General features: G+C 42.2%; 1 protein-coding gene across 13 annotated transcripts in view; it reads right to left on the reverse strand.

Moving 5' to 3' along the window:
* Positions 1-575: 575 nt before the first annotated feature.
* The window catches only part of tns1b (tensin 1b), a 256,725-nt gene continuing 243,048 nt past the window's right edge, over positions 576-14,252 (reverse strand). For 12 of the 13 annotated variants that reach the window (XM_079562808.1, XM_079562814.1, XM_079562813.1 and 9 more), the window contains 11 exons: positions 10,119-10,482; positions 8,288-8,374; positions 6,568-6,696; positions 6,390-6,482; positions 5,418-5,495; positions 4,666-4,734; positions 4,548-4,574; positions 2,346-2,514; positions 2,202-2,270; positions 2,099-2,128; positions 576-775 (listed from right to left, as the gene is read on the reverse strand). In XM_079562808.1, the coding sequence (XP_079418934.1) occupies positions 637-775; positions 2,099-2,128; positions 2,202-2,270; positions 2,346-2,514; positions 4,548-4,574; positions 4,666-4,734; positions 5,418-5,495; positions 6,390-6,482; positions 6,568-6,696; positions 8,288-8,374; positions 10,119-10,482 (1,254 nt within the window). In that variant the 3' untranslated portion in view covers positions 576-636. The remainder of the gene's footprint in view (positions 776-2,098; positions 2,129-2,201; positions 2,271-2,345; positions 2,515-4,547; positions 4,575-4,665; positions 4,735-5,417; positions 5,496-6,389; positions 6,483-6,567; positions 6,697-8,287; positions 8,375-10,118; positions 10,483-14,252) is intronic. The other variant, XM_079562810.1, reaches the window with a different exon arrangement.

Here is a 14,252-nt window from a genome sequence, read left to right on the forward strand (position 1 = left end):
GAAAGAGGGTGAAGAGTCACAAAGAAACCAATGGAAACCAATCAGAAATGTCTTGAAACTAGTTAAAAATGTAGTCAAGACAACTCGTAAAGCATGATAAAGGTGATAAGTCATTGTAGCTCTTGTAGACGTCACTCCTGCCGTGCGGAGAACAGTAATTCTGACAGAGCAGCCATATCGCCGCCCCTGACCCGCCTCACAGTGCACTCCTCCACTACTTTTACATCTTTGGTTGGCCATCCGAAAGTCCGATAGTTTTTTTTTTTTACAAGCCCTGTTTTTTTTTTTTTTTTTTTTAAAGATCCCACAACTTGACTTTGTCTTTTTCAAAATAAAAACAACCACGTGCACAAATCACCGTCCCTTCGTGTCCCAAGTCAGTCTGCGCCGCGCCTTCCGTCCACTTCCGCCGGTCCACCCTGAAACCCGTCCAACAAACAGTCCCGCTTCTTTGCTGAAAATGTCCCGAGAAAAAAGTCTTCAAAGCAGGAAGCGAGGAAGAAGATAAAGTGGCGCTCGGAGAAACCCGTCCCCAGAAACCAGGGTCGCGGGCCGAGGAGGAAGTTAGCGTTTAGTTTTTCGTGTTGCTCGGAGCGAGGGGGGGGGGGGGACTCGTCAGGGGTGTCCACTGAGCCCTCATCTCTTTTGCGCGGCGATCATTTTGGACACGAAGCTGACGATGGCGCCGGCGGGCTGCGCGGCGTCCAACTCGGCGAACAGGTGGCTCACGTTGTCCGTCGAGCTGCCCTGTTTACGCGCCACGAAGCCGAACAACCTGAGAAACAAAAACATATTCAGGGTTTCAGCCAGATTCTGTATTTTTTTTATCAAGACTTTGCTCATAATGACTAGATTTGGGAATTATGTTTTTGAAATCAGTTCACAGAGGACTTTTTAAACGCTTCAAGGAGCATTAAAGAAAATACTAACAAAGTATTTGAATCATTTGCATTTCTGTTTGAAGTAATAAAGAATCGGTTTTCTGCAAAGGACATTACATTTATCTTATCCTTGCAAGACACAGAAGAAAACTGTATTTAGAGACATCAATTTGATGCATTTATACCAGTATACCTGCAGAAAAAGTAAGAAAAAAAATACAGGAGTCATTTTATGCAAGAAAATAGCCAAAATTGTGTATATTTGACTATATTGACTGAATTTTTGAAATGATAAATGTGTTGACAGGTTTGTCTCATCTCATTGTTGACTGTGTGTTGACCTGCATGACAAATAAATCTAAATCTATTTGTGGCGGGAAGAAAACAAACAATGGGTGGAGCCAGGTTTAAATGTAATGTTTTATTTTGTCAAAGTATAAAGATATTTTTCTAAAGTCAAGATTCTGATATTGTCGGGGTTTAAACCTCAATAACTTGGCTCGGAACATTTACAAATCCTTTGGAAAAAGTGTTGTTTCAAGCAAGACAAAACAATGTGGTGTCTGTAGGTTTACAACTTTAAAGTGATATTCTGTAACTTTAAATGGTTTACAAATCTAATAGTTGGCGTTTTGTTGATCGTGTGGGCAAACTATTTGATGTAACTTAAGTAATATTAAAGAGACTATAATTCAATTTTAAGAATGTTAAACTTATGCATTTTCCTCCCCCTACATGTTCCAGCCATGTCCTAATGTAGAATGAGCTCAGACCTGTTCACCACAACTGCCTCTAAAATCCTGCACTGTCACTCAGAAAGGTGTCATGCACGAGCTTAATATAGAAGCTGCAGTTACACGTATGACCTGAGGCGGCAGTAGTGAGTATAACATGGCTAACTTGCAACCTAGCCCCTTTAAGATTAGATATTTTTAATAAAGTCCCTTCCTTTGCTAATCAGAATCCCCGGCGCCATCACTTTGACCAATGAGACGAGCTGCCAGGTCTAATCAAGGAAGGAAGGGGAGGAAGCTTTATCATTTAGTTAGGGAGAAACTTGATTGTTTACTTCTCTTTCTCCTCATTTCATGATCTTACAGACTATCACTTTAAAGGAAGATGATGTTGCCACAATGTGAGAAAAATGCATTTTGAGAAAATGGCTTTAGGAGTTACAATTTCCCAAATAAATCTATAGATAAATGTCGGTTACTCACTTGGCTGAGCCCCCATCAGGTTTGTTCCATCTGTAATGACAATAATTATACAGTTATTGTTTAGTTTTTGTCTTTATATTCTTTTGCTCACTGTGTTGCTCACTTTCTGTCCTGAGGGTCAGTGTCGCAGAACGTCACAGTGTTATTGGGATAGTGCCGCCGGAAGAAAACCCTGAAAAACAGCCAAACGTTGTGGATTTACTCCCCCTCAGTGAAACCCATCTGTAACTTTGGAGTCGGGTCTTACTTGCGCTGGTTGTCTGTGAGCGTGATGCCCTGCGTCGTCACCTTGAAGTGCACCACAGTGGCAGCAGAGGGCGCCGTGGAGGCCAGTGTCTCAGAGATGGCTTTGGCCACAGCCTGAGGGCCGGTGAGCGACTCCATCTCCACCGAGTTTATGTACAACACGTTACACGCTGAAAAACACAGAGATAAGATATAACAACACCAAATATATATATATATATGAGTAAACTGAGCCAAGCAGAAAGAAGAGTTTGCTCAGAGTCGTTTTTGAAGAATGAACCCAAAATGCATCTGTGGAGAATAACCGTCCATGCGTCCTGCAGGTCACCCACCTGAATGGAGTGCATTTTCTCTAGTTTGGCATTACCCAAATCTAGAAGCTTCTTGATTGGACAGTTTAGAGCCTCATTTGAAAGCTATGACCTACAGAACTGATCTAAACTGATCGTTTTGCTCGCGTTTTTGCCATGTTGTTGTCACTTTCTAACGTTATTTCTCATCGCTTTTTTAGTTTTTTGTTTATTTGTCCCTTTTTTGTCACATTTTTGGTAATTTTTTTTGTCATGTTTTATGTCTTTTTTTGTCACATTTTGTTGCTTTTTGTCGCTTTTTTTTCCTTTTTTTGTCACACTTTTGGCAATTTTTTTTTGCTTTTTTGTCATGTTTTACGTCTTCTTTTTTGTCACATTTTGTTGCTTTTTTGTTGCTTTTTTCCCCCTTTTTTTGTCACATTTTTGGCCATTTTTTGGGGGCTTTTTTGTCATGGTTTAAGTCTTTTTTTTGGTCACATTTTGTTGCTTTTTTGTTGCTTTTTTTTCCTTTCTTTGTCACATTTTTGGCTTTTTTTGGCTTTTTTGTCATGTTTTACGTCTTTTTTTGGTCACATGTTTGCTGTATGTTCGTTCCATTTTCATCGCATTTTTGTTGTTTTGTTCGCGCTTTTCTTCTAGCTTTTATCACCATTTTGGCTTTTTTTTTCCAAGAAGCTTTTAGATTTAGGTAAAGCCGAACTGGGGAAAATGTGCTCTGTTCAGGTGGGGGCTAAGGGGTTAAATACTACTTGTTTTTGATCAATACATGTTATAAAGGGATTCACTGATCCAGTATTGGTATCAGATATTGGAGCCGATACTGGGAAAAGCACAGGATCGTGTATCAATTACAAATATCTGATACTAAAGGATACTTGTTTGGGCTCTCATCATTTTCAAAACAAAACTTCCACCTAAATCTCAGTGAATATGAACATGTTAGAAGCTCTGAACCTCGCTGAGTAAGTTTAAACTCCACAAACATACTTTACTTTACTACTTATCATGCAGTCAAGAAATGTAGTGGAGAAAAGTTTGGTGATCCTGTTTTAATGTTTTTTTCCAGTACAGTTCAATAAAATACTTCAGTGATCTCTGGATGGAGAAAAAAATGACCCTCTTTCAGTCATCGCAGCCACTTTTAAAGGGACTATACAGAGTTTAAAAATGTTTTTAAAATTTAAATTTAAAAGTATTATCCTCCTCCTACATGTTCCAGCCATGTCCTAATTCACCACAACTGCCTCTAAAATCCTGCACTGTCACTCAAAAGGTTGTTAATTCGGGTCCGAAGTGCGTCATGCACGAGCTTAATATAGAACCTGCAGTTTCACGCAAGACCTGAGGTGGCAGCAGTGAGTATAAAAATGACCAACTTGCATCTAGCCTCTTTAAGAAAGTCTTGTGTTATTGGTCGACACTCAAAGCCTCAGTATTGGTATTGGAAGCAAAAAAGCTGCATTGGTGCATCTGTTTTGTTTGACTTTTATTTAACCAGAAAATTTCAGATTTCAGAATCTATTTTTAAGGATCTCTCCTGGCCTGGGACACCTAATACATATTTTCAGTGACATGGGAAACTCAACACTAAGAGGAAACCTACAAAGACACAGGGAGAACCAAGGCCTCGCCCGATCAAGCCCAGGATGTTCTTGCTTTGGCCTGTAGAGGTCACTGTTGAGCTGCATATCCTTTTTTACATATACATTAGGAACAAGTATGTTTTCATTTGAGCTGCATTCTCCGAGCCGGTCCTACAGTCAGACCTGTTCATGCACATACAGTCGTTATTTTCATGCACTTTTCATTCCACATTTAACAAACAGAGACTGAGTTAACAGGGACTTTATTACAGATGCACATTCCACATGAAGCACAGGCACGGGGTTTACCATGGGAGTCGTCAGGGGCTCTTTGCACTGGGGTCAAGGACAAATGGACGTTACCACCTCGGTGTCAAAGCTCCACACAGTGTGATTATGTAAGTCATGGTGTTTTGTGAAGCCGTACCTGCTCCTTGTTTGAGCTGGTTGGTGACGGCGCTGGGTGCGGCGGCGTCCGGGACTTCCTCGATCAAATCTACACAAAAAAAACGACAAATCATTTATGACGAAGGATGTGGGTGGAACTAACAAATCAAAGTAGTAGGTGACGGGAAAGTAAAGTATATTTTATAGATATCAAACATTTGCTGCAGATTACTGGCATTATTAGGATCATAAGACGCTGCAGGTAAATAGGGAAACTTATTTTTTTTAAACTAAATTTAGAGATATCAATTCGAAACTTTTGCTGTAGATCAGTCGTAGGCAAGTTTGTGTCATGGAGGGCTGATTTTCTTCATTTCCAAAACGCCAACGCGATCTTGTTTATTACTTGAAAAATGACTTTCACTGATATAATCTGTATGAAGTCAAAATGTTGCCTTGTTTGTCAACAGACAAGGAATTACAAAATTATCAACAAATCCTTCTGCAAAATCATAAACATTTGTCAGGAACAAGACTATTTCTTTGTTTTGAGACAAACACACAAATCTGGCTTTAAAACCATACAACATTTTCCCATGAGTGTCTTACCCTCATAACTGCATCGTCTTCTTTTGTGTTTAGACAGAAATGATCGATTCAAACTAATAGTTACGGCTGTTTTCAAAGGAACTGTTGCGCTACTATCTTTCCTATTTGTGTAATCCCCGGGTTTCACCACCGAGGGGCAGTATTTGACCACAGATGCAGAGCCTGTAGGCAGTAGGTCCATACCTGAGGTGGGTATGAGCAGTTTGCAGGGCAGGGCCAGGGGGGTGATGGCGTGTTGGTAAACCAGAGCAGACAGACAACCTGAGGAAACAGAAGAGTCAGATTTAGAGGCCACATTCTGACTGCAGGGCTTAATGCTCAGCTTGAAGAATGGAAACGAGGATTGAAACTTTAGTGCAGGGGTGCCCAAACCGGGGCCCGTGGGCCAAATATGGCCAGCCGGAACAATTTTGTTGCCCCCATCTGGCTAATTCTCCCATTCATTCCCAATGCCAAATATGGATGCAGTACACTTTTTGGCCACCAACGTCAAATTGGGGGCGCTATTTCACTCCTTTCGCAAAGTTAAGGAAACCCTGTTCTGGTGTCTTGGTGTTGTAGCATCAACTTAGGTGGTTAGGTTGTTGACATCAACAAAGGCACATGTTCAAAATTTACTTATAAAAGAATTAATGCTGAACTGACACTTGACAAAATGATCAAATGTGGCATTTTCTTTGAGTTAACAAATGAATAAGGTAAAGTCCCTGTTGGTCGGCGACTGTAAAACTGTGTTGTTGACATTTTGCACTATATTGCTACAACTGTTGATTTTGTTCATCTAAAACTAGGATTTTGCCATAGTTAACATTTGTTTTAATGTAGCATGTTATTTGCGTAGATAGACTCAAATGCAAAAATATACCGGGAAAAAAAAGACAAATAAGGTAACTATTATTATTTGCAGTTATATGTGTTTCACACTTGACATCGCCGTATTTGGCCCACGACCCACTAGCACCTTTTCATTTTGGCACTGGGAGACAAAAAGTTTAGGCACTCCTGCTTTAGAGAGTTGCGGAGACAGCTGTGCCTGATTGTACGCATACAAAGGGGTAATCTCACCGACCTGGAGACTAGTTAGAGACTAGTCTAGACCGTACACTGGTCACGGCGATGACACAGACATATAAACTGTTGCGTGTTGAGACGTACCGAAGTAGGGCTCGTTGGGGCAGCCTTTGAGCTTCACTCCTTTGGGGCTGCTCTCGATCAGGAAGTGCCTCACCAGCTCATTGCTCAGGTCTCCTGCGACGACAAAAGCACCAGCGTTTATGACCTCGCCGTGCGGCTCCGCCCCCTAAAGACAGCGACGCGTGTGAGAGCGACGTACCTTTCTTGGTGGGGTTGAGTGTCGGCGGCGGCGAGGCCACCTTCATGGCCAATCCGTACGCGCCTTTGAACGAGTGGCTGTCGCGGATGACGAAGGCCCCGGGCTCACGCTCCCGCAGCAGACTGATGGCTGACACAGAAACAGTGGCTCATGAGTCTGCAGATCTTTACCAAATGTATTGTCTCCAATCCTGAGTGTGATGTTTCTTAAACTGAAAAATGTGTCAGTGGTGAACAGTGACAGCAGGGGGCATAGGTCTGACTTATACAGGACATTCATGTTCAGTAGGTTCTTCAGACGAAGCGTGTTTTAACACACTGAGTACCAAAAACGGAAAAACTGTGAACCCCGAATCATTACAATAAAAATGTATATTACAACAATGGTACTAAAGAGCATATAGCAAGTACAAAGTCCAAGAGCCTTGGAAATTGACTTGAAACTAATATATTTAGGCATTTGCCTCTTCACATAACATAACGTTATTGTCCGTCCAGAGAGGAGGAGAGAGGAGGTGAGAGAGGAGAGAGGAGGAGAGAGAGGAGAGAGGAGGAGAGAGAGGAGGAGAAAGGAGAAGAGAGGAGAGAGGAGGAGAGAGAGGAGAGAGAGGAGAGAGGAGGAGAGAGGAGGAGAGAGAGGAGAGAGAGGAGAGAGAGAGGAGGAGAGAGAGGAGAGAGAGGAGAGAGGAGGAGAAAGGAGGAGAGAGGAGGTGAGAGAGGAGAGAGGAGAGAGGAGGAGAGAGAGGAGAGAGGAGGAGAAAGGAGGAGAGAGGAGGTGAGAGAGGAGAGAGGAGGAGAGAGAGGAGAGAGAGGAGAGAGGAGGAGAGAGGAGAGAGAGGAGAGAGGAGGAGAGAGAGGAGAGAGGAGGAGAGAGAGGAGAGAGGAGGAGAGAGAGGAGAGAGAGGAGAGAGGAGGAGAGAGAGGAGAGAGGAGGAGAGAGGAGGAGAGAGAGGAGAGAGAGGAGAGAGGAGGAGAGAGAGGAGAGAGGAGAGAGGAGGAGAGAGAGGAGAGAGGGGGAGAGAGGAGGTGAGAGAGGAGAGAGGAGGTGAGAGGAGGAGGAGGAGGTGAGAGAGGAGAGAGGAGGGGAGAGAGGAGGAGAGAGAGGAGAGAGGAGGAGAGAGAGGAGGTGAGAGAGGAGGAGAGAGGAGTTAATCAGAAAGGAGAGTGTTTCATAAACCACTAATTATCTCTGAATCGAGAAAAAATAGATTAGTCTATTTTAATAGACAAAGTAAAGTGAAGATATTACTGCGCGGATGCTCAGCTCAATGCTCCACATTGTTGCTCAGAATGTAAAAACCTATTTTCATGTGAATGATGTGGCCAACTTTGGGAACGAGGGTTTTACAGTTCAAGTCAGGTCAAAATACCCAAACTAACGATATGAGAAACATCCTGGTTGTAATTCTCTCCTGACGTGACTTTTATCGGTTCCGTTCAAAGCCTTTAGTCTTTCAGAGACACAGAGATAAATGTCTGAACAGCGGAGCACATGTTTCCTAACGCAGCCCATGTGTCTGAAACCCCACAGAGGGTGATGTCACCGCGGAGAGGGCCATGTGTTTACGATGAGATAATCCAAGATGGCGTCCGAGCCGAGGACGGGGAACACAGAGCGGCGCCCGGTGACACTCTCCAGGTTTAACTATGCATCCGGGTTCAGTTTAGGAGACAATGGAGCCATTCATCTGACCGGCCTCATAATGACAGTCAGGACTTACCCTGGTCTCTGGAGATGTCCGGTTTGTACCAGAACTTGGTGGTGTCCTGGACAAACTTCACGTTCAGTCGGCTCTCGGGGCTGCCATCTACAGGAGAGGGAGAACACTACATCAGCGAGCTAAAATATAATGTAAGAGGTATGTAAAAATAAATCTCTCTTTGACACTTCGCAAAATGCTAGAAACAAATGACCATTCGCAAAGCCCATCCCCCAAACGGATATTATCCAATCACACCTCAGAAAACAAAACAGGAGCAGTTCTTAACAGCTTGTCAGCCAAGGTCAGACTGGTTTACCGTCCGTCTTGCCGTTTGCCAAGAGTTTCATGAGCCGCCATTGCTGGACATTGTCCCATAGTCTCATAGTTGTAGTGTCTCTATCGTTGTATATTTTGAATATATTCCTCCACTGCACATTGTAACTCCATTTTGCCTCGATCTGGAAGAAAATGAGTCACTAACTGGTACTTCTCCGCCATTAAGTGCGCTTGACAGAGCTAGCAACAGTAACTAAGGGGCGGGGCTTTTGCCAGAACTCTGTGGACAAAGATGCGTGGACGGAAAGTGGATGATGATTAGTTTAAAGGAACAGGCCACTGTTTTTCCATACTGAGATATGTTCTTACCTGAGCTTAGACGAGTTCATGTGTACCTGTCTGGTCTTCACGCGTGCCCTCAGTCACGTAAACACAGAGGGCGTTAGCATTTAGCCTCTCCTCCTCTCCTCAATAGCTCTAAACGAGGTGAAGAAAGTGAAGATAATACTGCGCAGATGCTGATCTACTCCTGGTATTATTACGCCTTACAATATGGTTCCCCTTTTTATCCACTTAGAAAATCCACATTGTTTAATTTTTTGTAATTATACTTTATTGTGTAACCGTATTTAAATCGGGAAAACGTGGAAGAGCTTGGTAGCTTCTATCTTCACCTGGTTTGGAGCTATAGTGGAGAGAACGAGAGGCTAAAGGCAAACCCCATCTGTGCTGTGTTTACATGACTGAGGGCACGCGTGAAGACCAGACAGGTACACATGAACTCGTCTAAGCTCAGGTAAGAACAGATCTCAGTATGTAAAAACGGTGGCCTGTTCCTTTAACGTGAACATTTCCTGTATAACTGAAGTTCAAAATCATGAGCATTGATCTTTTAAGCTTTATAATTTGCAATAGTGTCTATAAAACGTAGACTGAAACACAGAGGCCTGGTCTGGTGAGGAGTTTGTGTGAGAGATATCCATGTGACACTTTTACTGTGGATTACTGACATACATTTAAGGAAAAATGCAAAAATTAGGCATCATTATGCATAAAAATGGCAATGTCTAAATAATGGATAGTTTGTTGATGTATTAGTTACTATTAATAAAAGGGGATTTTGGATCTTATTTACAGTAGATTTTAAATAAGCTGCAAAAATTCAAATTTTGTCTTGTTTTTAGGTTCAAAGCTCAATAAATCAGGATAAGGATTAGATATTGAAACCTCCCTCTGAAATAGACTTCATAATAGTCCAAGTCTGTAAAGTGTGGAGTCTGTTGGAGGTACGAAAGTGGAGATGTTGTTGCAAGAGTGGAATGAAAACAGGTCCTCGTATGCACATGTTTGTGTATGATTCTCCTGTCTTTAGCCACTGCTGTCTCCCACAAAGGAAATGACTTTATTTGGATTACAGCGTCATCTCGGTCGCCTTTTGTGCTACACGTGGATACCAAACATGCCAGTATTTGTCAATGAAACTGGCTGGTCGTCGACAAAACCCCATAAAACACGGTTAAGGTTAAGTTTGTGGTTAAACTTTATTAATCCCCGTAATCCATGAGTTCCTTACCAAACATGTGAAACCTGGAGAAGTCCGACAGCGTGTGGAAGTACCCCCCTGCGGCCCCTGCCGGCGCCCCCCCGGCCGGGCCCCTCCCGTTCAGCGTGCTGTAGGACACGGCGCCGGGTGGTCGGTCTCCGCTCGACATGCGTCTCTTCTCCGGGAGCTGAGGCTGGAGCCCCGGGGAGGGACTGGCCTGTCGGAACCCGCCGTCCTGCGGCCCGGCGGGGGATAGGGGGAAGCAGGGCGTGGGGGGGCCGTGGTACCCCGAGGAGCTGCTCTGTCGGGACAGGTTGCCGTGGCGATCGGCGTCCGGCGTGGTGTAGCCGCTGTGCAGGGGGTGGCGGTCCAGGCTCGGGCTTCGCTGAGACACCTGGGAACGAGCGACACTTATCAGGCAGTCCACAGGTAAATGGTCACTTTTTATATCCACGGACAAACGGTCACTCTTTTATATCGACAGACAAACGGTCACTCTTTTATATCCACGGACAAACGGTCACTCTTTTATATCGATAGACAAACGGTGACTCTTTTATATCGACAGACAAACGGTCACTCTTTTATATCCACGGACAAACGGTCACTCTTTTATATCGACAGACAAACGGTCACTCTTTTATATCCACGGACAAACGGTCACTCTTTTATATCGACAGACAAACGGTCACTCTTTTATATCCACGGACAAACGGTCACTCTTTTATATCCACGGACAAACGGTCACTCTTTTATATCGACAGACAAACGGTCACTCTTTTATATCCACGGACAAACGGTCACTCTTTTATATCCACGGACAAACGGTCACTCTTTTATATCGACAGACAAACGGTCACTCTTTTATATCGACAGACAAACGGTCACTCTTTTATATCCACGGACAAACGGTCACTCTTTTATATCGATAGACAAACGGTGACTCTTTTATATCGACAGACAAACGGTCACTCTTTTATATCCACGGACAAACGGTCACTCTTTTATATCGACAGACAAACGGTCACTCTTTTATATCCACGGACAAACAGTCACTCTTTTATATCGACAGACAAACGGTCACTCTTTTATATCGACAGACAAACGGTCACTCTTTTATATCCACGGTCACTCTTTTATATCCAAGGACAAACGGTCACTCTTTTATATCCACGGTCACTCTTTTATATCCACGGACAAACGGTCACTCTTTTATATCCACAGACAAACGGTCACTCTTTTATATCCACGGACAAACGGTCACTCTTTTATATCGACAGACAAACAGTCACTCTTTTATATCCACGGTCACTCTTTTATATCCAAGGACAAACGGTCACTCTTTTATATCCACGGTCACTCTTTTATATCCACGGACAAACGGTCACTCTTTTATATCCACAGACAAACGGTCACTCTTTTATATCCACAGACAAACGGTCACTCTTTTATATCCACGGACAAACGGTCACTCTTTTATATCGACAGACAAACGGTCACTCTTTTATATCCACGGTCACTCTTTTATATCCAAGGACAAACGGTCACTCTTTTATATCCACGGTCACTCTTTTATATCCCTTGTGTCGCCTTCGCGGGTCTTTTTGACCCGCTGTCATGTTCCGGGCATTTGGATGCAAGGTGACACAAGGGGGCGCCCTTCCAACCTTCTCAGTGTGAATGTGAGTTGACTTTCTTCAGAGTTAGACTTTAGGTCAGACACCATGAGTGACAGTAACATGAGGCTAAATACAGTGAGCTCTTTGTTTCCAGTAAAAAAGGCTGAGGCCTCATTGCTCTTCAGTCACAGACTGAGAAGTGAAGAAGGAAGTCATGGAGCTTCTGCTTTAGACAAAACTTCAGACTTCTGCTGCGTGTTGGGGTCGTATTACATAATATCAAATGTTGTAATCTGTAAAGCACTTTGTGATACCTTTCGTTATGCAAAGCGCTTTATAAATGAAGTTTGATTGATTGATTGATCATATTCTAAAACTCTGTAGTATAAACATAATATATGGAAAATAATTACAATTACAAAAATGCTGTATCAAATTAAAAAAAAAGGTTTGTTTTTTATTTACTCTCATTCTAAAAAAAAACAACCTAACTATTCATATCTGCTGTAAAGTCATGTTTGTCCCAGTTCTTCTGAGTCGTGGTGCAGCAGGACTGATGTGGACAGATGTTACAGAAGAAGCTCATGAGGTTCATTTCTTCAACAGTTACTATAGTAACTATTTTCTCCAAAGTAAAAGTAGATCTACCACAGTCCTGTCCACATCTGTCATGGTCCACATGACCCACCATGACTCAGAGGAACTGGGACACACATGACTTTACAGCTGATACAAATGGTTAGGGTTTGTTTTTTATTTTATTTTTTTTAGAATGAGAGTAAATAAAACTATTTTTTTGATTAGATACATGATTTTCAAATAATTTTATTTTTGTAATTGTAATAATTATTTCCATATTTTACACTTTTACTACAGATTTATTATCAATCAATCAATCTTTATTTATAAAGTGCTTTTCATACCGAAAGGTACCACAAAGTGCTTTACAGATTACAATATTTGATATGATGTAATATGACCCCTACATGCAGCAGAAGTCTGAAGTTCGGTCTAAAGCAGAAGCTCCATGACTTCCTTCTTCACTTCTCAGTCTGTGATTGAAGAGCAATGAGGCCTCTGACTTTTTACTGCAAACAAAGAGCTCACTGTATTTAGCCTCATGTTACTGTCTCTCATGGTGTCTGACCTAAAGTCTCACTCTGAAGAAAGTCAACTCACATTTACACTGAGAAGGTTGGAAGGGCGCCCCCTTGTGTCACCTTGCATCCAAATGCCCGGAACATGACAGCGGGTCAAAAAGACCCACGAAGGCGACACAAGGGTTAACCAAGGACAAACGGTCACTCTTTTATATCCACGGACAAACGGTCACTCTTTTATATCCATGGACAAACGGTCACTCTTTTATATTGACAGACAAACGGTCACTCTTTTATATCCACGGACAAACGGTCACTCTTTTATATCCACAGACAAACGGTCACTCTTTTATATTGACAGACAAACGGTCACTCTTTTATATCCACGGACAAACGGTCACTCTTTTATATCCACAGACAAACGGTCACTCTTTTATATCCACGGACAAACGGTCACTCTTTTATATCGACAGACAAATAGTCACTCTTTTATATCCACGGACAAATGGAGAGTTATCTATTGTCAATATAAACACTGTGAACAATACAATACTGCGCCATGAGAATACAATACTTTTTTTTTCTTTTACAAAAGACAGGTGCACAGTAAAATGTCATGTAGAAATAAGTAAAAATGTTCTTGAATTAAGTGCATTAACCTCTGTATCAGTTTCACTTTATCAACCACCAGCATGATGACAATGTTCATGTTTTATATTCTGTTCTAATTTTTATTATTTATATTTGTTGTCCCTTAAAAAAATATAACAATGAATTTGTCCATCTATAGATCTAGAAAGGCTTATCCATTCAAAAAACAAGCTAAAACAAAAAGGCATTTTTGCATTAAAGAGACTATATAGAGTTTGAAAAGGTTAAAACTAAGTATTTTCCTCCCCTACATGTTCCTCTAAAATCCGGCACCGTCACTCAAAAAGTTGTTACTTCAGGTCCGAAGTGCCGTCATGCACGAGCTTAATATAGAAGCTGCAGTTACGCATAAGACCTGAGGTGGCAGAAGTGAGCATAAAATGACCAACCTGCATCTAATCCCTTTAAATGAAGAAAAAAAAATCCCATTGCACATAAAAGGACAGTAAATCTGAATTTACTTGGAATGACATGTTTTTTGTTTGTCTGTTTTGTTTTTACTTATCCCAGTGGTAGGTTATTTTACTTGGCAGGTCAAATACCCTAAATGTATTTAAAGGCACACTGCGCAACATTTTGAACTACAAAACCTGCTCCGAATGATGAGCTCGACACCTAACCTGTTTAAATCTCACATTTGGCTGCCTTTTGTCGACATCTCCATGGAGACGAGGTGGAGACGTCCCGCCCCCAGTAAAATTACAGCCATGTCTGACAAGAATAAGTGCTTGCATTTTATTCTATTCATCAGGTGAAATGTTAGGCAGTGTGGCTTTAATGTGGTTAATTGTAAC

Source organism: Gobius niger, assembly GCF_951799975.1.
Source record: "Gobius niger genome assembly, chromosome: 9".
Classification (NCBI taxonomy): domain Eukaryota; kingdom Metazoa; phylum Chordata; class Actinopteri; order Gobiiformes; family Gobiidae; genus Gobius; species Gobius niger.